This window comes from Dromaius novaehollandiae, chromosome 3, assembly GCF_036370855.1.
Source record: "Dromaius novaehollandiae isolate bDroNov1 chromosome 3, bDroNov1.hap1, whole genome shotgun sequence".
NCBI classification, from domain to species: Eukaryota; Metazoa; Chordata; class Aves; order Casuariiformes; family Dromaiidae; genus Dromaius; species Dromaius novaehollandiae.
In genome coordinates this window covers 82,958,214-82,981,417 of record NC_088100.1, presented here as the reverse complement: position 1 = coordinate 82,981,417, position 23,204 = coordinate 82,958,214, and the positions used below count along the sequence as shown (strand labels likewise).

The window sequence follows — 23,204 nt, the reverse complement described above, 5'->3', positions numbered from 1 at the left end:
AATGCATGTTGATGTAAAAGTCATGATTCTGTCCTAAAAAAATAACCTGCTGCACAGTGTATTGGCTTGGAGCTGCTGCTTCTCTGCTTTGGTTTTTTTTAAAAAAAAAACCCAGCTCTTTGGGCTCTGCTAAAACTACCAATGAGTGAAACAATTTGCTAGAGTGTACATTGATGGTTTTGTCACACAGTATGCCCCCAGCTTGTAGAAAGATGAAACCAACTCTCGACTACACAAAAGCCCCCCAAAACCAGCAGATGGCAATAGCTTCCCCCATTTGCTTTTATTCTGCTTCAAAGACAGTTTGAAAAGAGATGATTTACCATTCACAGGTTTGAAAGATAAGACTCCCACCCTCCTTTAACTTTGATTCAGAGTACTCTATTCTATATTATAGGTTTTAACTACACTACAGTTAAAAACTGTATATTTACAGTTTATAAACTGTATATAAAAGGTGTATATATACACCTTTTAATGTATATTCCTTAAATTGGATTGGACTTCAATTAATACTTGTGGTGAGTTAAAAACTTTTCCCTATATAAGTTTTGAACAATGAATGAAAGAAAGGTAGGAACACTGAGAGGTTAAAAGTGAGAAATCAACTTGAAAATGAAACTCTAAGATAAATCCAGCACTTCTATCTGATTTTCCATCTCCAGCTTTCATGGCAACCATTTTGTAAATCAGTACAGAGTAGCATATGATGAAAGGAACCGAGCCCCCCATCAGTAAACACATCATGATTATATCCATCCAGTTTTTTCCCCCTTTTCTGGAAGAACATTTATGCAAGTGAGAGTTATAATAATGGCTGGAACAAACTGCCTCATGGACAGGTGCTGGGCAAGCAACCACTGAACTGAAGTGCTGCCAATACACCTCACTCTTGGCTGGATCTTTCCATGGCAGAAAGCTCAGCTATAATATTCGAATTTCACTCATCAGCCACTTCCCTTTTTTCACCCCTTCTTCTTTCCCCTGCCAGAGTTTCCCTTTGAATGCAATGGGGCTTTGTGTAGAGGTTAGTCAAAACCCAATATAAGTCTTAACTGTATTCATTCAAACTTTGGATGAAATAAAAATAGTATCAATTTAAAATCCCTAACTAGTGGTAGCAGTAGGTATAAAAATCTTCCAGTGTTGGAGACTCTGGTTGCCTAATATTAAGATTTTCTTTAAAGCCATGGGATTATTTTTTGATTCCTTTGTCATTTTCTTTTTTCCACTCTATGATCTTCCTATTTTATTTCTTAGCTTCTTCTCCTGCCATCTCCCCTGCCAATGAATATAACTTCATGCTGACTCCTATATTGTCAAGGCCAGGTGAATATATTTTGGTTCAGCAATTCACAAAAATTCACAACAACAAACTCAGAAAACATTTGAAGGTGCTTATTATACAGAAAGACTCCCTGCACAGATTTTACATATTTGCATTTCAGCTATAATCCTTCGAATGAGCAGTTTCTGCACATTCCTTGCTATTCGGTAAGGTGTTCCTGAAATCATCAGCTTCAAAATCTTCCCTTAGGACCATACCTATGGGAAAGTTTGCAAGCTAGTTCAAATCCACAGTTCTCACTTCTTCAAGAAAAGGGATTCTGGTCCTTGAACTTCAGAGCAAATGTGCATTAAAGAGCTGTTACATAAAAAATGGAACAGGAACCAGAAAACAAGAAAAAAGAAATAGTAGAGACCTCTTCCTCACTGGGGTCCAGGATCAAAATTCCTCTTGCTGGTTATCCTCCTGAACCACATAACCCTGCACTTCGGTCTTTCCAGCAGCACTGAAGAACCTCAGTTTCCAGTAGAACCATTGCTGAGTTAATCTAGGATGTGACCTAACTTGGCAATTATGGCACTTTCCTAAAGGACAGATCTGAAACCTCTCAGGCTGCGGAGAGATTAGATTTTAAGTCATTCACTATCTGGGAAATCGTTTAGCCTCTAGGCTATGTGCAGAGATCTGTACTCTCTCACCAATAGATTTTGGCTTTCTTCAACATTTGACAGAGCTGAAGAGTAGGCCTTTGAGTTACTGTCTGAAGTTTGTGCATCATAGTTCTTTCCAGGTGCCATCCCAGGAAGAATGTAGGAATTTGAATTTTACTTTAAGTGATTTACATTCAGTCAAACAGGAAGTATGTGGTAGGTCAAGGTAGTGAACATCAGTGTATGTTACATTGGCCGATGCCCTAACAAATGAGTCATCATCAATTCACTTTCTCATCATTTGCCCTTGTTTTTGAAACATAATACTCCTAAACCATTTTCTCTCTTAAAAAGAAATTAGCTCTTAACCACAGTACTGAATTGACTGTGTGATGTTCTACAAATTTAAGTATTAAAGGCTTTGTGCCCTCAAGCATGCTTTCGGAGTTAGATCAGTTTTGCTTGCACCACAACCAGTGCTTACTTTAGATCTGCTGAATCTGCCCCTCTGATCAGCAACTGATTTCCTGAGCTTTGTTACTTTGACGTCTTGATTTATAGTATTATTCCAACTAAGCCTCTGGACACTACCAGTTAGACTCTAGGACTTTTTTCCACTAAAATGCTTTCCAACAACTGAACTATTGAACAGGACACCTATAGGAAGCCAGCTCCATTCTCCCCTATACAACAGCTTTTTTGCAGAACTCTGTTCAGTGCTAAACCTGAAACTAGTTTTAATCTGGGTGTAAATTTTAATAAGCTATACCCTTTGGTTAAATGTAGAAATGCTGATTCCAAAGTGCAGAAATACATAATGTTTGCCACAAGGTAGTAGTTATACAGTTTCTCAGTTCAAACAACATACACACAAGGAGCAAAACTTCCAGAACTTTTAAAATAACAGAAATCTTAGCACCTTTATTTACATATGGAAAAATGAGATATGTAAATATGAAAATACTCTCAGATGTAAAGAAGTTATGCTTATTCCATAAATAATTTTGAATAATAACAAGTACAGCCAGTGTTGGGGGAGGTAGTGAAGTAGAGAAGAGCTACTGTGCACTCCAGGGTCTTACGTCTATATTTTGACCATTGCTGTCTCTTTAAAGCAAAGGAAAACACTAAAAGTATAAAGGCTTCTTCAAATCATGAAAACAAACAAGAAGGTAAGTCTGCAGGATTCAAAACAGTATACAAAGACTTTACATGATAAACTGGCTATAGGGAAACTCTGGTTTCAGAAAAAATTTAGAAAAGAGATATCTATGTACATATAGGTGTATTATAATTAAACCATTATATTGAAATATAATGCAGTTATCGTATGATCTCTGATAAATAGGAACTGTCATTGTTTCATGCCTAATTTCTTTGGAATATTTTTTACCTGTAGATATCTGAAAGGTTAAAACAAAACAGTAATAGTATTTTAAAACATTGTCATAAAGCTATTTCACTGTTCATTCTAACACAGCACATTTGAAATTAAATTGCCTTTTGAATTTTTCAGGCCTTTGAGTTAGCAGGGCAGCCCCCTCGCTTCCATTCCTCTAAGACTTCTTTCTTAAATTCTCTGGATTAGGAGAAGTCTGCTCAGGTAATTTGAGGTAGATGTCCCTTCTCCCAGCATTCAACCAGTACAGGTTTGCAATAGTCCCCAAGCCAGAACTTTGCAGACAATGAGGCAGAGCATCTGTTTCTGTAGCCTGCAGCATTTTACATGAGTTTAGCATTGACACAAAAAAACACACTATATTTGGAAGTAGATGGACAGTCTAAAATACAACTGCACAGCATATTGGCAGATAAACACAGTAGCAAAAAACAAAGATGTAATATTTCCCAGCATTAATCCATTTCAGATAGAACATATGTGTGTGCGTGTGTGTGTGTGCATGCGTGTATGTGTGAGGGTGCACATTATAGAACTATACACAGTAATTGCCCTTTAGACTATGTATACCACAGTTATAGAGGAGAGAGAATCTGTTTAAAATGGCATGTATTATAGAGTGGATTCCTACTGAAATAAGGCAAATGAAATTATGCAGCCTGTCTGTCAATCCCACTTCCTAACAACTCAAAGTTACTTTGCAAGGTGGATAAATTTCTACCTGACATTATTAAGCTCCTAGATAGCTCCTGTTAAGTTCTGAAAACCTGGCAGCTTTTCATTTCTATTTTTCCCTCAGAGAAGGGAAGTATCGAAATTGGTACCCACAGTAAAGGAAGAGCAGATACATATCAGACATTATCCTTTCTGTTTCGCCCTACCTGCGTGGCCAGTAAACGTGTGTAATAGGTCTGGATTAACAATGTGCTATCTCTTGCCCAAACAGACTAATATAAGCTGGGGAAGATACTGAAGAGTGACGAAAAGTGCTGTGGACTGGAGATAGAACAGATGATACAAAAGAGAGAGGTATGCAATGACAAGCCGATACTCAAAGTGTCATACTGAAAGAGGTTGGACAGGATCACATGGAGCATATCATATGATATCGAGAGGAAGATGATTTGGGACAAAAAACTCAGAAAAAGCCATATTTCATGAATTCTACAGATCACAGAAAATTGTTACCATCCCAAATTATTTTTAGACAAATCTGAAGCATGCAACAAGCTTACAGTGAAGAACTTACATATTTTAATTACGAAGGAAAAAAAGGTAAAGGCTTACCTGGGGAGATGAAGGACTAAAAGTCACATTGATGACAGATTCTGTGTGCCCTCCCAACTTATATGCAAAGGTGCTTGAACACATCTCATATATGTAAGCCTGAAGAACAACAAGAGATAATATTTTCACTTTAAAGAAAAATAAAGTCTAGGAGCACTAACTTATAGTATAGGAGGACTAAAGATTCAGTCTATAGAGACTTTATAAATGTTTCATAACTGCTAAGCAGATATAGATGTCATTGACAACTGAGCAGAGATTTATACAATTCAGGAAAACTTTGCAAATACAAAAGGTTAACCCAAATGAAAATATGATTTAGAAAGAGCAATGCAACCTTTTCCCCTTAAATAAATAAATAAACATTAAATATATTTGAAGTAGATACTCAAGTTAAAAATGACTTTTTACAATGTATTTTTTAAGGATGTTCTTCAGCATTTGATCCTTTTACTTTATTTTTAGTAGAAATATGTAGAAATCTGTCACTTTGACGTCTAAATTTGAAAACTGTTATGTTCATCGCTACATTATATAAACTTCTTCAATTTCTATATAGTTCTTTGCAAGTTTTAATTGAACCATCTGGAATTCAATAACAAATCAATAAATATTAAGAGTGACACAATAAGAAAAAGCATACTGCATGTCTTTTCTTCTTAAAGTAAAAAAAAGGCACAAAGGAAAAAGTGCTTTCCAAGGAGTAAACTGAATTCAGTAGCAAAATAATTATATTCTTACCAGTACAGCCTCAAATAATGGAATAGTGCCAATACAGAAATATATTAAGAAAACAATCCAAAATTCAGTGAAACCCATAGACATACTGATACTATGAAAACATTCAGGTTCTGGTACTAAACTAGCATTATCTCATATAAACAAGGTAGAAAAACATTTTTTTTTAATAAATCCTGTAGCATAGGTCCTCCACATACAAAACAATTTTAAGAGTCAAGTGCTGGTGCACAGAATTGTTATATACTATGCCTTATCTAGTAAGAATTACTTTCAGGATACAGACAGACAGTTTGTATATACAAGGCATATCAAAAAGATATATAAAATGCATAGAAAACATGCAAACTTATTGGTATATTATAGATAAAAAGGTGTATCTCAAAAGAAAGTAGTTGCAAACCATGCAAAAAAAAAAGCCAAAGATAATAACCTGAACTCTACAGTTGCAATAAAAATTGCAATGTTTCATTTTCCTTATTAAATCTCTGCAGCTATGACTATGCACATGGAATTCAAAGTATTTCAGAGCACAGCCTAACATACAGTAAATTAAACTGCACCTAGACAGTATTACAACAATATATTACCCTGTGACTTGTCCTAAATAGCTTTTGTTGATAGTATCCTAAGATGAGTTTAGCTGTTCAGACCCAGGGCAATTCAGTTAACTGGAGCAGACAGCAAACTACTACAAGGTATGTGTGCTAAAAACTTGTGGATTCGAATGACAGTCTTCCGGATTAATGAAAAGATTCATGGACCAATGCAGCTCCTGAAAAACACTCAGTGGCTCAGTCAGAAAACAAATCTTATCAGCCTCCTCCAAGGATTCTCTAATCCAAACCAGCACTGAAGAAACACTGGATGGTCTTAACTCCCTGTCAAATCTTCCATTCATGACTACATTCACAGAGAAGCAAACCAAAAGCCCAATGATAAATCTACTTAATTGCATTCAGCATTATATAGTTTGCATATTCTGGATTCAGTCCAGGATATGGAATTAAAACCATCTACTGGCATCAATGAAGTACCTAAAAATGGTACAGAGAAGAAGTTATCCACTTTTAACTTCTGGATCTTTCGTAATGTTCCACACAGCTGTTGCCATATTAACTGGGGAAAGTAGCAGATTCCAGAGTAAGGTGCTAAAATCATTGTGTCCTTCCTAAAAGGATACAGAAAATGCTTGTTAATGGGAAACTCTGCCTCAAACTGTAAGACCCCTTCCCTACTTTTTTAACATCTCAGGGAACTGGTCAGAATAAGTGTTTGATTGCTAGTATATACAAGCTGCAATTTTGTGTATTAAAACCTGATCATACCACAGCTACTATGACTATCACCTCTTGGGAGGTGATCAGTTCCCATGGGAACAGACAAATAAGGGTAACAAGATAACTGTGATATAATAACACAGAAAAACAGCATTCTGAAGCATTTGCTCTCCTCCTTTCACATTGGCTCTCCACTCCTCATTATGGTGATACTATATCATGACTCAACTGATACCAAAGTTATTAGATGCTGACACCCGTGTGGTAATATCAGTTTTGTGCTCTTGTCACCACAGCCAAGTTTGGTCATACTGTATACCACTTGGCCCTACTGCCCAGACTTCCCACAGACCTTCCTTCCAAGAACAGGTGTAGTTCTAGCAACAGCCTTTCTATTCCAAGAATGATGAGGTGTAGAGATGCAAGCGGGTTGCACTTCACCACCACCACCACCACCACAGTGCAGAGCAAAACTCAGTGCACATGTACACACTATTAGTGGGAATCTATAAGTCTCAAGTAAATCGATGAGAGAGGAGATGATGCTGGTATTAGAAATCAATATTCCATGGAGGTTTCAGGAAAGAAAGGAGTACATTGAGGGAGAGAGCAAGAGGCATTACAAGCTGTCTCCAGAACAGGATGTCCCTCCGTGTCTACTGACTGAAGAGATTCATGAGCACATGGAGAGACCATCCCTGCCAAATGCCCCCCAAAATCCTACAGCTCTCTTGTCAAAACAGTTGAATACTTAGTAATGCCATGACACTTCTTAGGTGTTTGCAACATAAGAGATTCAAAAGCTATCCCTCATCACTATTGCACACATGTCCCCACCCTTTGGAACTGGAGGAGTGACAAAAGAGGACAAATATGTCATGGCATGTTGCTTAATACACTACAGAACTTCATTAGATATAAAAACCTTAACAGAATAGAAATGAATTAGGAAAATACTAGAGAGAATAAAATCATCCCTAAATTCAGGTATTTGGTATGAAGCATAAGTCCTCCGGACTCTACACAACCTGACACATGAGAAGCTAGTGAAATGTATATGAAATTTTAAAGTTCTATTGCAAGTGATTACTTCCCATCACAACCTAGCAATAATTACTCTGCAATTCCAAGTTATTATTACGGAACTTATCATTCAGACATGATGAAGTTCCCCTGTTTCTTCATGCTTCCAGTAGCAACGTATTAGGTGTGTCATTTCCATTTCAAATGTCATCTCTGTTTGCAAGTTTTGATTACATATCAAGTACAGAAATATTACTGCTTTCAAACAAATGTCTGTGAATCAGCAAACAGTATTCACTAAATTAGTGAGGGGGAAGGGCTGTAGCAACTGAAGACATTGACATGATGAAAATAATCCTGCTGGTATTAACTTATGGTGTGTCACTAGTTCCTTACTGGGGAGGCACTCCCACATTAAAGGGAAGATATGGCACCTCTGGTGGAGCCCAAGCTAGTAAAATTTTGCCAGGCTTAATCAAACTTGAAATCAACACAGGTACTGCCAAAACCAGTGAAGAAAAGTCAGCTTTCCTTGGTGTAATGAGGTACTGCAGCAATTCTGGGATGCACACATTTATCAGCCTCTATCACTGCCCCAGCTACTGTTGCTCAGCAAAACAAGGAACCATGAGCAAGGCCTGCACCAGTTCTTCAGCCTATGGGCTGACTAACACCAGTCTTAGGCAAAGAGATGGAAGCAGCTGACAGGACTATGCTATCATTCGCCATCACCTTTCTTCCTTCTGACCTCAAATTGTCTCTTTTTTTTTCCTTTTTCTTTTTTTTCCCTTTTTTTTCCTTTTCTTCTTCAAGGCTGTTGTGATCCTAACCGGAAGACTATAGGACCTCAAGGAGTTAGTGATCCACATAATAGTTAACATGAGTAGGTGCCAGCCTGTGCTCTGCTATGCTGTGCTATGCAGCACATATAGCTCGGCTTTCAGGTCTGTGCTGTGTTGCACATGTCCTTTGGCTGGAGGATAAACCTAGCCAGCTAGTTGTAACGGCGGAGTCTGTAAGCAGCTCCCACTTGGTACCAGCAATTACACCACCTGCATGTCCTTGTCTTTATCTTAAAGTGAAGCAGCAAGTTCTCATGTGAACTTCCTTTTGTTTGACAGTAGAAATAATGAATAAAATTGTCTTCTTCTAAAAAAAATCCTAAGGACCTAATCTAAGGACCAAAATGCTGGTGATCCTCTCCATGGATGGGATCTGCACTGTGTGCCATGTCGTGCCCTGATTGAAGGTCCACCCAATGCTGCACAGCTTAGGGTTTCCAAGGTACGTAAGATTATCTATTCTCTTTTTCCCTCTTGTGTTAGCTCCAATAAATGGTATTTTAAGCAATATCTTACGTAGTCTGAGCACCTCTCTTACTGGGTTCATACACTAGCCCCAGCACCTTGCACCAGTGCACAACAAAGCCTACTCTCCTCCTTCCCTTTCATGGAAGTAGGCACAAACAACAGGAGAAGTCAAGGAGTCAAGAGCACAAAACATTGTGAATCACAGATCTACAGTGTCTTCCAAGAGGTTCTGAGCCAAGAAGATATATGGTTCCATATTTTAACTATGAGAACATATCACAGAGAGGTTAGTGAAGCTGAACACTTTCCACCATAATTCAGTGGCTATAGAACTTTGCCAAACTTATCCATTAAAAATTAATTTTCCATTCCAGACTCTCAGTTTTATTTTAATTTGAGGAGGAGCACATTCATTTTTGACTTAATGTCTAGGTCCCAATTTCTCTCCGTAAAGTAGATTTGATAATATTTCACTGGTTTTTTGAAGACAATCCCATGTCTGTGAAACACAAGTATTCTAGTAATTTATGCTCTTCTACACAGTTCCTAAATCAACCCTCTGGCTCACTTTTCTTTTAAAAAACACTATGAAGCAGTTGGGTAGCTTCACTAACATCTAGAAGGCAGGTATTCAAACGTTGTCAAAAAAGAGATGCTAGCTAAAGGCACTTCTTACCCTGAAAAGAATTCAAATGCTTACCTTCCACCTTTCAAGACATGATTCCAGCTCTTGAACTGGGTTAGGCTGTGCAGCACTCTTCTGAATCAGCCACATTGTGTGACAAGATTCACTGGGGCCAAGAAGAGGAAAGACAGACAGGTACACATGGAAACCAAGGTGTAGCTAAGCACTGAAGAATCATCAGGATGGGAAGACCATGATTCTGATCTATACTACAGATACTACTTTCTTACTGAAGGGTTGCTACATAAAACACACTGAAGGGGGCTGGGAATAGAATTTTCCCACTGTACCTCGTTCCTCGGGAGAATTCTCTCACAACAGAATTACTGTTAAGCTTCTCTCTGATACTCTGTTTCTAGCCCTATAAATCTTGACTCTCTAGATGTGGTGGTTCAGCTTCAACAGAAAAAGGAGGAAAGTACCTGTCTACATCCCAGCATAGTTTATTACCTTGTGGTAGCTATCATCCTCTCTTTGCACAACTGTGCTTTTAAGGAAAGTAACAGTACACATTTTAAATCAGAGTAATTTTGTCATGTGTATCACAATAGTATGCCATTAAAAGAAAAATAACACCATAAAATGCAGTGTATAAAAAAAGCTTCTATTTAATCAACTCTAGTCACAGACATTTAAGACAGCCAGTGATAGTCTAAATTCTGCGAATCAAAGTCAACTTGGTGCAAGATTGAAAATGAACTTTTCAGTAAATTTATTTTTAACTTCAACAGTAAAAAAAATAAAGGAAATCGTATTTTAACAGAAATGACATTCAGGCATTCATAAGAAGTGGAATAACTCCAAAATAAATACTCTCCTACTATAGTCTGCCATCATTCTAGTTTTACTACATTTTTGATGTTATTCAAATTGTTTAAATATTCTGCACTTAGGTGATTTTCACATATTCTTCTTTAAAGAAAAAATAGAAAGTGAATTGTAAATGATACCATAACACTAGTGACAGAAAAAAAGTTGAAAATATGAGTTCAATGATAGAGGAAGAACAGATTTTCTGCAAACCAATGTAATAAAAAAGAAAGCAGAGCAGTCTAGGAAGTACTCAGCAAACACCCCAAATGCATATGTGCATATAATCTGCTACAAACTTTAGCCAAAGTCAATCCCTTTTTTATATATTAAGACCAATTTCTAGTAATAAAAATACTGATTCAGGAGATATTGATATTTCCTTTCCGTTTCTGTCCAAGGGTCAGCCAAAAGTAAAAATCATTTACCTGTACTATTAGCTTCCAAACAAGTTTCCTGCACCCATAACCACATACTTACTTGTGTTTCCTTTCACCTGAAGTTTGGAGAACGTTTGGAGTAGTCAGTTTTCATTAACCTACAGTGTGAAAGTGTATTTAGCACTGTATATGTATATACAAGCTTCTGCTTTCTTCTCTAAATTGTAGCAAAAGACAGGGAAGAAGGGTGAAGGTCCCTCCTTGAGGAGAAGAAGAATGTATATCCAAATGGAAAACTACTTAATTCTATTGCACTGTAGGGTGGGTGTGTTAAATAAATTGACTCTTTATCTTCAGAGTTTCACTATAAATTCTTTCCTCTATTTTCCTGTACTCTGCTTGCAATGCAACGTTGTCCCCATCTGTTCCCTTTGCCCCCTAGTCCAATCCAAGGCCATCTGCATTTGAGTCAGACCACTTATACTCCCTGCTAAGAAGGTGAAGAGAGGGAAGCATATCAGCAAGGGAAACACTGAAAGCACACCAGAACTTTTCTCCTTGTTACCAGTTTTTGTGCAGGAACTATAAAAGCAGCAGCAGATTCAAGAAAAATCTTTTGCAGCCACTGCAGCTTTAAACCTGAGCATGTGCCTAACAAACAGACCACGAAAAAAATTGCCCACATCTAATGTACCTAATTTGACTTTACACAAAAAGAGATATTTTTTCAGAAGTTTTGCATGGAATGGCCAAAATCATCCCTTTCCTGGGACTATCTTTTCTGACATTTCAAATGAGCTCAAGAGGATGCAAGCCTCTTGAGAGAAAAAAAAAAAATCTTACCTAAACTTTTATGAAAGACATGGATTTATGAGCGAAGGCATTAGTCTCCATCTGCCTCCATTAGTGCCACCAAATGTGGTACACATACTCATCCGACATGATACAATTGTTTGGCTTGCACTCTACTCACCATCCCTCATTTACATTGGGGTTGCATGTCCCAGTGAACCATGTATTTCTCCTTAATCTCAAGCTTTATAAAGCACCTGAGCTACTTATACTAAAATTTAAAATAACAATCAGCTTGAAGTAGACACCCAGCATGGAAAGTTTCAGCCAAAAATGTTCCCATTTGACAATTATATGCAACTGAAAACAGAATTATAGCGGAAAGTGTTAGACTACCTTAACTACAGGCCTCAGTGCCAACTCCACACATAATAAAACAGATCTCACAAATATCCTAAGCACTGATTCACATTCTTCACTCCCAGGATATCTTATATACTCCCCACATTGTAGCATGGAAAGTAAAGTCTATTCAAGCCTGCCACCAAAACACTGAGTACAATAAAGCCCTCTGAGAGTTCCTTCCCCTTCCAGTGCCATTTGCTGGGGAGACTGTCTTTGTGGTATTCACAGGAAATTGCCCACTATAGTGGGATCCCAGTTTCCACCTGAATTCTTTCCATATAACCACAAAAGGAGTAACGGTGAAAATTAATAACGCTCTTTATTATTAAAACAGTGAATATTACCAAGTTCACTCATTTTTCAAGATGCAGGCAATACTTTTAAAATATATCAGTACTCTGACAGTTATAGCTAACATACTTCAGATTTTCCTTACTAAAAAAAAAGGTCATATAAACCAGATCTAAACCATAGCTCAGTTTTGCTTCTGTAAGCCCCTCTTCTTAGAAGCTTCCGATTTATATTTTTCCTGAATTTAGTTTCTACTTAAATAGCCAATTTCAAAGCCTTGTATATATGTTAGGTTTTATTTGTCTGCCTGTGGTATTTATGTAGCACCAAACTCTACTGCATCTAGGTTGTTTCATTTTTACTTTTATAACATAGCTGGGGTTGGCAAAGTGCAGAATTATTACTTGAAGATTTTCTTCTAGGAAAACTTACCTCACCTCTAGTTACGGTCACTTATGAAGCAGCATGGTTGGACCATAGCCATTCTGCAAACGGTTCTTTTCCAACCGCTGCTAAGACTGTCTTCTGTATCAACTGTACCAATAATTGCATTCCCTGCTTGTGCACTGCTGTTGACTCTTTGATAGAAATACTACAAGATTAAAAAAGATGCAGAGGATCCTCATTCCATTTTAAGCATAATAGAATTTCTTTAACTTTACAAAGGATTTCCCCGTCTTAGTAAGTCTGTGGGCACAATGCAGTCAACTAACAGGACTTTGGGAGATATGTACCAACAGAGCGGAATAAACTTATTCAACTGCTGTTAGAGCTACATGCTAAAAAGTATACATTTTTAAAACACAAGCACTATAGGTATAAATCTATACACATCCATTTTAGCACCTCACTGCTGTTTTTATACATAAATGCATGTATACTGAAATGAAAAGTGGGTATTCATATCTGCTCTGACTTCCTGTTTTGCCTACATTTGAATATGCAGCTTTTTCTTCCTAATAAATTTTCCTTAGAAAAAACGCCAATTTCATAAACTTCCACTCAGCTCTCAGATGTATTACCAAGCTTAAAACTTTTCACAGTGACACACTGCAGCCTGATAAAGTTCAGTTCTGACAGGCCACTAGAACAGTTCTGTAGTAGTTAAGGAAGCACATTTCTACAGCCAGTAGAAAATTCTTCACTGCTCTCAGCTGCCAGTCTGGTAAGGTTTTATGGTGGCCGAGTCTGAAATACTTAGGCACCAAAGACAAAGCAATAGTCTGAAGAGTCCAAGAAGCAAGCAAGAGCAGCTAGAACTGTGCTCATGCTCACATAACTCCACAGTTCGTAAAATAATCTACCAAGGTTACAGTTTTCAGTAACCTTCAAAGATATACCCAGAGAGGTAGCATAGTAACAGCACACTGTAGAGGCACACCTATATTATAAGAAAGTAATATCTGTGTCATCCATCCTAGGTAACAGTCATAAAAGCCATTCACCCTAGCAAGGAATCCAAGAAACTGAGGCACAAAAATAATCCAAAGTTGTGCTCTTCTTTGGAAAGGGCAGAGAGGCAAAGAGTTGGCAGAGAGGCACTCACGGTCCCTGTCATTCACTCTCTGCCATGGATTTCCTTCTGCCAAGCAATGACAGACCTCTTTTTCCCACAGTAATCATTACTAGCGCTACTTTCTCCAGATGTTTTCTTTTAAAGCCTATCTATCTGAGTTAAAAAATACTGACTTAGAAAATATAACTTTGGCAAAATGTAACTGGGATACCAATGACATTGAAACTCAAAATACCTCTGACAGCCCCTACCTCCATATAACTGTTACATTCTGCAATGTAATACATTCTATTCTGTAACCCCCATGGTACAAAGTGTAGACCAAGACAATAAATACTAGATAGCACCACTGTCAAACTTTTCTACAGGTAATTTTGCCACTCCACTAAAGAAAATCTCCTACTTTCTCTTCTAAGTCCAGTATTAAAGTCAATAGTACAGCACAGTCTGCTGTATCAAAGATACCTAATTTAATCTTTACTGGTACCTTATCCCCAAGAGATAATTAACTAAAAGTACCAATGCAATTCCTGAACTATTAGCATGTTCTATTTCCTCTGTAGACACCTACACCAGAAAATCTGTCTCAGACCCCTGCCTCTTCCCTCAGTTCCATCCTTTAATTTTCCGTTCTAGTGAACTTATGGTCTCAAAGGGAGAGCAGACAGTGACATAATTTTATCATTCACATTTTGGGAGTTCTTGAGGGTGCTTCTCTCTTTGACATCTAAATGATTTTGTGCACTTTAGAACCTAATCAGATGCAGTTTTTAAGCTTATCACACCACAGACAGACAAGCATTAACAAGTTCAGCATTCAACCTCATGTATTTTAGCCACACTTCCTTAATCTGCATTATGGAAGTATTTCATATGGCCCATATAACAGTAACTGACTGCAGTGATAACAGATTAAGAGTTAGGCTTTCTCTTAACTTTTCTTTTTAAAAAGAAAGGTCAGAAGAAAGAGACCATTGCTAATCTCAGATTTATAGATCAGAAATGAGCCACAGAAAGACTAATATGACTCATAAGATATTTATGGCAGTCAAGAAGTAAGTTATAAACTCCTATGGCCATGTTTACATTAGGAAATAGTGCAGCACAAGAGGTGCAAATCCATAGAATGAAACAGTGCTGGTAACCAACCTCCAGATATGTTTTGGGGCTCTGCTTTGGGCTATCTCTAGTCTGGTTCTGTGGACTGAACACCATTAGCACACAGAGTACATGCAGGTTGCTCAGAGACTTTATGACTGTTCTTCCAGTTCAGATTCAGGAATCAATCCACATGATCCAAAATCATTTTTCAATACAAACCAAAGCACGGAAAACAGTGAGAACTGGGACATGTGCTTCGAAAGCACACTCCTCATCCAAACTAAAAAGCAGATGCTCATTATGTCTCAGCACTTTGCTCCAACCACAAGACTGTCCTTCCTCTGATTAATTTGCTAGAGATGGAATGCCATTTATCAGTAATGAACTCAAGCCAAAGCAGCTGGTTCAAAACAACTTAATAGCAAGTATCCAATCTGGAGTCTGATATTTACGTTTATGACATGCAGTACATTTGTACCCTGCCATCGCAAAACAGCTGAGGTTAGTGATCAAACTGGTTTACCTCATGCATCAAAATTCCAAATTACTGAAACAGGCTTTTCAAGTCATCAAAGAAAGAACTATTAAAAACAGTTGCTTGTCATCTGAAGTGCCACTTAAACAAGAATAACAATTTAATTATGAAAGGCAAGACACTTAAGAATTTAAAAAAGTTAAAGGAGTAAATTTTCCTGAAATTGTAGCCATTTCATTATCAAAAGGTATTTTGGGAACTATTTCCATTCTTCCCAATGCTGCACCTTCTTCCCAACCTACCCCTCAAAAATGTACTTCAGAGATAATAACCCAATAAGCTGGAGGCAAAAGAATGAAGTCTACTAATTCTAAGATTTTGATAAATTTAGTAAGGAAAAAAATCTAGTTTAATGCTAGGGACTATCTTCCACCTGTATAATAAAGCAATTTAAAATGCAAAATAAAGCCTGGAAAAAATAGTATAAAAATACTAGCTATAGAAGCCTGACTTAAAAGAACATTTTAACTGTGTTACTATTATAACTTGTAAATGATTTCCAAATCATAATTGATATAAAACATTGTAAAAAATGAAGTGGCAAGAAAGGATGTATCAGTTCCTTAGCAGATAACTTAGGAAATGCTTAATCAGATTCTTATTTTACAATTGCTTAAATGCACTTGTGACTTAATGTTAGCATATTACCTAGTGAAAAGAGCAAAATTAGTATAAACCATCAGGGCTATATGTATCAACACTGATTCTCATTAGCTGGCAATTTTTCTTTACAAAACAAATACAACTAATCTTTTATATCAAAGTTGCCTCCTCATTAGTTAAAAAACAATTACTTGAATCAATATATCCTTTTACAAAGCAGTTGCAGATAGTTCCTGCCACAAACTTTTTACAGTCAAAATAGTGCCACAGGGGAAATGGCTAATCTGACACAACGCAAACGGTACTCCGGCAGTTCCAAATCTGTTAATTTCACAGTGATTTTCAGAATCTATTTTCAGAAGAGAGGGTAAAAGAGAAGGGAGAGGTGAACAGATCAGCTAAGGAGAAACATGAAGAGTAAGAGGACAGTTAAGGAAAGAAGGCAAAGGGAGCAGGGCAAGAAAGGACTGGCAATTGGTGAATGAAGAGAGTATAAGAAAAAGGGGAGGAGAAAGGCTGTGAGAAGACATGTTATGTCACAGACAAGGGGAGAGAAAAAGAAGCAGAAAAGCCTCCAGAGGCCCAGCTTCAAAAAGTTTCCTTAAGATGATTCACAAGTATCTTATCTCCTCAGCTTCTAAGATTTAATGTTTTCATTTATGACCACCAGAGTGTTCTTTGAAAGTTTTAGAATAGTCTCTGCACTCAAGACCAGACTCCAGCGGCCTCCTATCCCTGGAAAGTACACAGCAGCAGAGCTACAGATTACCATTTATCTTGCCTTTTTTCTTTTCTTTCTTTTTTTTTTTTTTTTTGTCTTTATAAATCCTTCCTTCCTGTGCAATGGCCAGCTTTCAGCAATAAGCAAAGGAATGACTTAATCCCAGCTGTGCTTATGGGTACTTTGGCAGCATACAGAAGCTGAGAATTTGAGTCTTCTGAGAGAGCAGAGACCCAGGGCCTGGCTGTCCTGCTCTCTACAGAGGCACTTTCATCAGCAGGGAGCTCTGCAAAAGATGGGAAGCTCTTCCAATATTCCAAGGAAAACCAGTGAAGCATTCCCCTGAACATCATTGAGAAAACTTAATTTCTTATTCTTCTGGATCCTAGTATCACAGTTTTCCATAAGCACCTAACTGTGACTGCAGGAAAACAAGCAACATAGAGGGGGATGAGATTTCTGGCATTTCTTTTTTGCCTTCTCAACATATCCAGGTCTATATGCTGATTGTTGTGTATTTTGCTATTAAATCTGAATCATTCACACTAACTGTACATAGATGCTGGAGTTATGAATGCATATGCCTACTCTGTATCAACAAAGAACAGGGAAAATAGTAATGAGATTAAATTACAGGAGAATCTTAAGTTAAATATTAGGGGAAAATATATCAATAAGGACAATTACATACTGGTTCAGACGAACTATTGGATATACATCAAAGGAAGGGCTTTTTGTTTGTTTCTATGAGACAGTTAAGCAAACATCAGTCAGGAAATAGCGGAGCTTGATTTGGGATAAGGCGCCTGTACTTGATTGCCTGTTCTGGCCCCATCCAGGTCTATGTTCTACTACTGCACAGCTGGGGATTCCTTTCCCGCATTGGAATCTATCAAGTCCACAGGTGCCTGTGCACGAATGACTTACTAACGGTCACACAAGATGCTTCAAGCACTGAAATAGCCTTCTTCTCATGAAGGATTTTTTAAGAGATCAGCAAGGAACAGTAACTTAAAAATTTGTTATGGCTAAAAGCTGTTTCTCTACACTAAATAGACCACTATTAATATGGCAATATATTGTAAGATGTCTGATAAAACTAGTTCATGCACTTGGAGAAATAAAGAAAACAAAAATTTAAACTACTCCAAATAACAGAGCTCCTTTCACTACGGGTTCTCAAAGCCAAAATACATCTACCATGTGATGGAGTAAAGCAGATGATGAGTTTAACAGACAGCAACATTGCATTCTTAATGCATTTATGAGAGACAAAACATGAAGTAATATTTAAAAAGCTACGCATCTTGATATAAGGAAAAATGCAAGTATGACTAAGAGTTCTATTATATAATGTGTATTTTCTTGTCATTATAAAAGAAATTATCAGTGTTATCTGAACAGGAAAGTCATAAAGATACTATCTGGTTTGATAAGGTGAATTTTAAAACTAAATGAATATCTGGCAAGAAATCATTAAGATATATTGCTAGGTAGGTCTGTAATTCTATTTGTAATGTCAATCTCAGTAATAACTAAAGTGTCAACCTTCAACAAATTCTACAGTTTGCATTATGCCAGATGCAGGATCTTGTATCTGAAAACAACTGAGTCAGCAAGCACTCTCAGATCCAGGTTTGTATCAAGACACCATTCACAGGTTTGCAGAATGCCTTCAGATATGCCTCCAGACCAGTGTGTTTCCAGCATCATTTTTATCACGATTAACACAACTTTTCAACTATAAACCCAGAGAGTGAAGGACAGTGATTACAATGAGATCACCACGAGAAATTTGCACAACTTTGCATATTCAGGGATTCTGCAGGTGGTTAGTATTGCTGGTGTTATGTGTAAGCATCAAATTGCCCTATCCTGTCTCCTATTTCTTTTTTCAGTGTTGATGACCTCTGGAGAAGAAGGAAAAAAATTCCTACTCTCTCTGTTTTGGTTTCTTCACATTTGAGAGCCCCAAATTTCATCCTGGATTTAGAACATGTTTCAAAAACATTGTTGTAGGCAAAATTCTATACTGCGATAAAGGGCCTAAATAAAATGCAAGACAACTTCATACAATACACATACATTGTTGTTACTGATGTAGCAAACTTTTATGCTGAAAAAACTCTGGTTTTGTAATATGGGTCAGTCAGTGCGAATTGTGAATCCAGGCTCTGAGACTCCACACAGCACGAAGTTCTACATTAGCAAATTACATTTCAGCACTGGAGCCAAAATGTGCCCTTAAACTCTACAGTTCAAAAAGAGTTAGCAAGAATGAATCTGAAAACAAAGACCCAAAACTTAATTTCTGCATTCTCCAGTATATTTCTGGAAACTTGGACTTTATTCAGAGCGCCTCAAGGTATTCAAAGACAAAAATGAAGAACCTAATTAGACATAAGTAAAACAGCTAACTAAAACTCCATGGAGCACAGAAAAGATTAACTATTTCTATTTTAAAACATAAAGTTTTTCACACAGTCAAGTATTTTTGTCCTTTTACATCGAGACTTCTTTGCTCAGCAAATGTTTAGGTAAACATTTTTGTAGAGAGTCCAACAAAATGGAAATCAAAATCCAATTAGAGTATTTGTCCAACATCCTTAATATTATTATTTAATACTCAGAAATCTCCAACAGTCTACTTGTAAAATGGTCAGAAATTAAAATCTTATGTGCCTTCAATTAAAAAAGTCAGCTTACATCACTTGTAACATTAGAATATTTAAGATGATTGTAGAAACTAATACTAGAAATGCTAACCTTCTAAGTTTTGTAATCACAATGAATTATGGAAAAGATCATCACAATTCAAAATCAGAACACTGTGGATACCTGCTTTCATCAGACTATCAGGTTCTGCACAGTTTTGCCAAAAGTTCTCTTTAAAAAGTGAGAGTAACCGGTTTGGAGAACACCTTCATCCCATGACTTACACTATGTACAACTTCCATATTCTCTCTCTCACACACACACACACACAAGCAGTTTATATGAAAACAAGTTGCTATTTAAACCAAACAGAAGCTATACAGAGCTGCTCTACTAATGTAAGATAGGTCTCATGTACTTCATAAGTATAATAAAAGGAGGATTGAATCTGCAACTCTTTGCTTACAGTAACATATATCAGTTTTCTGATTCTGTGCCCTGTAGGAATACGGTTTTGATTTTGCTGTTAATCAATGTAGCCAACACATTTCTCTCTGTCAAACACTTAATATGTTGTGAAATATAAAAGGCAGTTTAAGATTAATGACTCTCAATTATATTCTAATTCTGCCTCTTCTGGCTTTAAAATCAATCATATTTGTTAACCACGCACTGCAAGCACTGCATTTGATAAATTAAACTGCAGGATGATTGAAGATGCAGTTGTTAGTCAGTGGAAAGTTACATAACTTATTTCCAGAATTTGTTATTTGAAGATAACACCTTTTATCCATATTGCTGCATTTTTATGCAGCTTTCATCAGTTCCTATGGACATTCACTCATAGAATATGATTTGCAAGAATATCTGCCTTCTTGATATTCTTAACACTGGGTCGGTTTCACATCAGTCCATCTGTCAGGATGCTAGTAGTTTAACAATAAGAATGTACTACTCAGTGCAATGTTCAATTTTCTTTTTCAAAAGAAAACACAAAAGTATATCCAATCTCAACATTTCAAAGAGAGTTCTCCTAAAAATGCCCCAAAACTTTATCGTGTCCTAACAGTGGGGTTGTAGCAAGTTTTTTGTAAGTTTCTCAGAGTCCGAAACTGACTCACATTTTCTGAGGAGGCAGCAAGGACAAAGAAAGGTTTCTACAGACATACAATGTAAATTATGCAAAATTCCAACCCAGGAGCCACACTAAAAAGTTCTGACTGGCACTGTGCCCACCGGGGACCACATGCCAACTGGAGTAGGATGCAGTCCAGCTATTCTGCTTCCTACAATGAAAATCCATGTGCCAAGAATTCAGTGAGAGCAAAATCATGTTCTGTTCCTTTCTTTTATCAGCAGTGATTCCAAACAAACAACATAATGCAAAAGCAAAGAGATCTTATAACAGCACCTCTTTTTATACTATTCATCAGCAACTTGAATAGTAATCTCAACTAATTTCATATCATATATTTCATGAACTGAGAAAATGTTAGATGCATTTTGTTTCAAAGACCAAGCAAAATGCCTCTCTTCTGTACTGAAAAATACATTTTTAAAAGAAAATTACCAAAGCTTTAAAAATATACTTCATGATGGAAATGAAAAGAATACATTAGCTGTTGCCACACTTCCAGACATGAATGCCAATAAAACCTCTACGCTTCACACAGAATTGAAGCCAGTGTTTCAAAACTAGCCACAACAGCACATTCCTCTTGTTCTGAATTTGAAGCTAACCAGAAGCCTTGTGTTGTAGTCCTAATGAGTCACCTAGAAAGACCGAGAAGACAGTTAAAAAGATTTCCTACCCAACTCTGCTAAAAAGACTTGTTTACAAGGAACTCAACCCCATACAGGAGGACCAGCCCAGTCACAAAGTCCTAGAGTACAACAAGCTAATAAACATCTATTTCTCGTCTATTTCTATTTGCCAACAAGGCATGACAAAAGTCATGCACGGCTCACCTAATTAAAATTGGATGCATATGCAAAAAGGTAATGATACACGTTCACAGGACTCTTTGCTAAGTCTAACTAATTTAAATAGAGTTGACAGTGAATAAGAAGTGAACCTGTCCAGGGAAGGAACACATACAATAAAAGTTATATCATGAATTCTAAAAAGTTCTAATTATAGCTGAATACCTTTTCATTTTGTATTCAGCTGACTAGTTCATATAGAATCAAGTAATGAAAGCTTAATCTCCCGGTATATGGCAGCTTAAGCAAATTAATGAGCAGTTGCTACAGAGTTCCTAGTGATTGGATATGTACTCTACATAAAGCTGTGCTACAGGGGAGATACTATTCTTCTCATCTCTGATGGCTCATGACATTTCAGAATCAAGCGCTATAAAAATTCTAAGAGATAAGCTTTTAAGAATAACTTTGACTGCAAGATTTGGTAGTTCACAAATTTTCAGGTAAAGTAAAGGACATATAGATCAAGAATAGGATGTAACAGTTACATATTAATAAAGTTTATGAAAGTATACTTGATCTCAGTTTTGTCTGTAAAGCAGAATCCTAGAAAAATGCGTGAAAGGACTAATGGTGCACAATGTACAAGTAGCTACCATAGTTTTGGAGGGAAAATAAGCAAAAGCATTACTTACAGATTTGTCATCTGATCCACTGGCTATAAACCGCCCACAAGGAGATACTGCAATTCCACATGGACGGCAGCGGCTAATGTGCCCTTCAAAACGACGTTCACACCTTCAGAGAAATTTTTATTGATTTCAGGAAGTCTTATTAATACCAATTAAAAACTAGCTCTTATACTACCATTTTCATACAATCTTTTTGAATTCTCATTCATTTTTCTTAGTCTATGGCTATACTAATTCAAATCCACAAATTATGTTTTAAACATCCCTGCGGGAAGATTTCGACAAAACTCAAAAGGCGTTACAGAATATCACCTACTAAAAATAAAATGAACACAAAACTACTGTAGGACAGTGCCCAAGCCTTTGCTTTGGACTTGCTTAGTTTACAAAGATAGACAGAGTATTGGTATTTAGAAACAAGGGTCTGCAATGCCTACCATTAAGCTACCTCTAGTTAGCCATTTCAGTGGGGAAAGCCAAAAACCCCCTGCATTCGGAGTGGGGTGCTGTGAAAGCCAGCCTGCTCTGTGAAGCTTAGAAATCTCCCTCAAGCAATTCCCATCCAATCAAGATCCAGTATGTGGAATCCAAATATAAATAATTATTGCTTACTTTTCTTATTCCCAAATCTGGATATTTAATCTCTGCTGCTCTATTTACATTCCTACACCATGCACTAATTTACTGGATCTTGTAAATTCATGGAAGGCAATATATCAGTGAGGTTCCACACTGATAAATCTAAACACCTACAAAATAATTGCAGATAACTTGTTAATTATCTGTGTTAATACAGTCTAAAGGAAGAAATTCATTTAAATTCAACTTTTAAGTAACTGATTACCTAATTTTAAAGTTAATACTGCAAGGTAGCTTTATCAGCATTGTGGAACAATTTTTTGATAGCTGAGGACATTCAGCACATTAAAAAAATAAAGAATTTTTTAATGAGCTGAAAAATAACATCCATCTAACAAACAATGCTATGGCTGTAAAGAATTATGATAGCTTAGTAGTTATTACACAGCCAAAGAAAAAAAGCAGTATTTAGAATTCTGTTTCTATTTTAAAAGCCACTCTTATACATGTAAAGCATAAACAGTTTCCACCACATGATTAT

At 36.9% G+C, this 23,204-nt stretch overlaps 1 protein-coding gene across 4 annotated transcripts in view; it reads right to left on the bottom strand.

Annotated features, from left to right (window-relative positions):
* The window catches only part of WDR27 (WD repeat domain 27), a 140,896-nt gene that overhangs the window by 57,410 nt on the left and 60,282 nt on the right, over positions 1-23,204 (bottom strand). For 3 of the 4 annotated variants that reach the window (XR_010388472.1, XM_064509299.1, XM_026117313.2), the window contains exons 22-23: positions 22,088-22,190; positions 4,625-4,723 (exon numbers count right to left, since the gene is read on the bottom strand). Coding sequence is in view for 3 of the 4 variants with exons in the window: in XM_064509299.1 (XP_064365369.1) it covers positions 4,625-4,723; positions 22,088-22,190 (202 nt within the window). In the remaining variant the exon portion in view is untranslated. Of the gene's footprint in view, positions 1-4,624; positions 4,724-21,101; positions 21,243-22,087; positions 22,191-23,204 lie in introns of those variants that run through there. The other variant, XM_064509300.1, reaches the window with a different exon arrangement.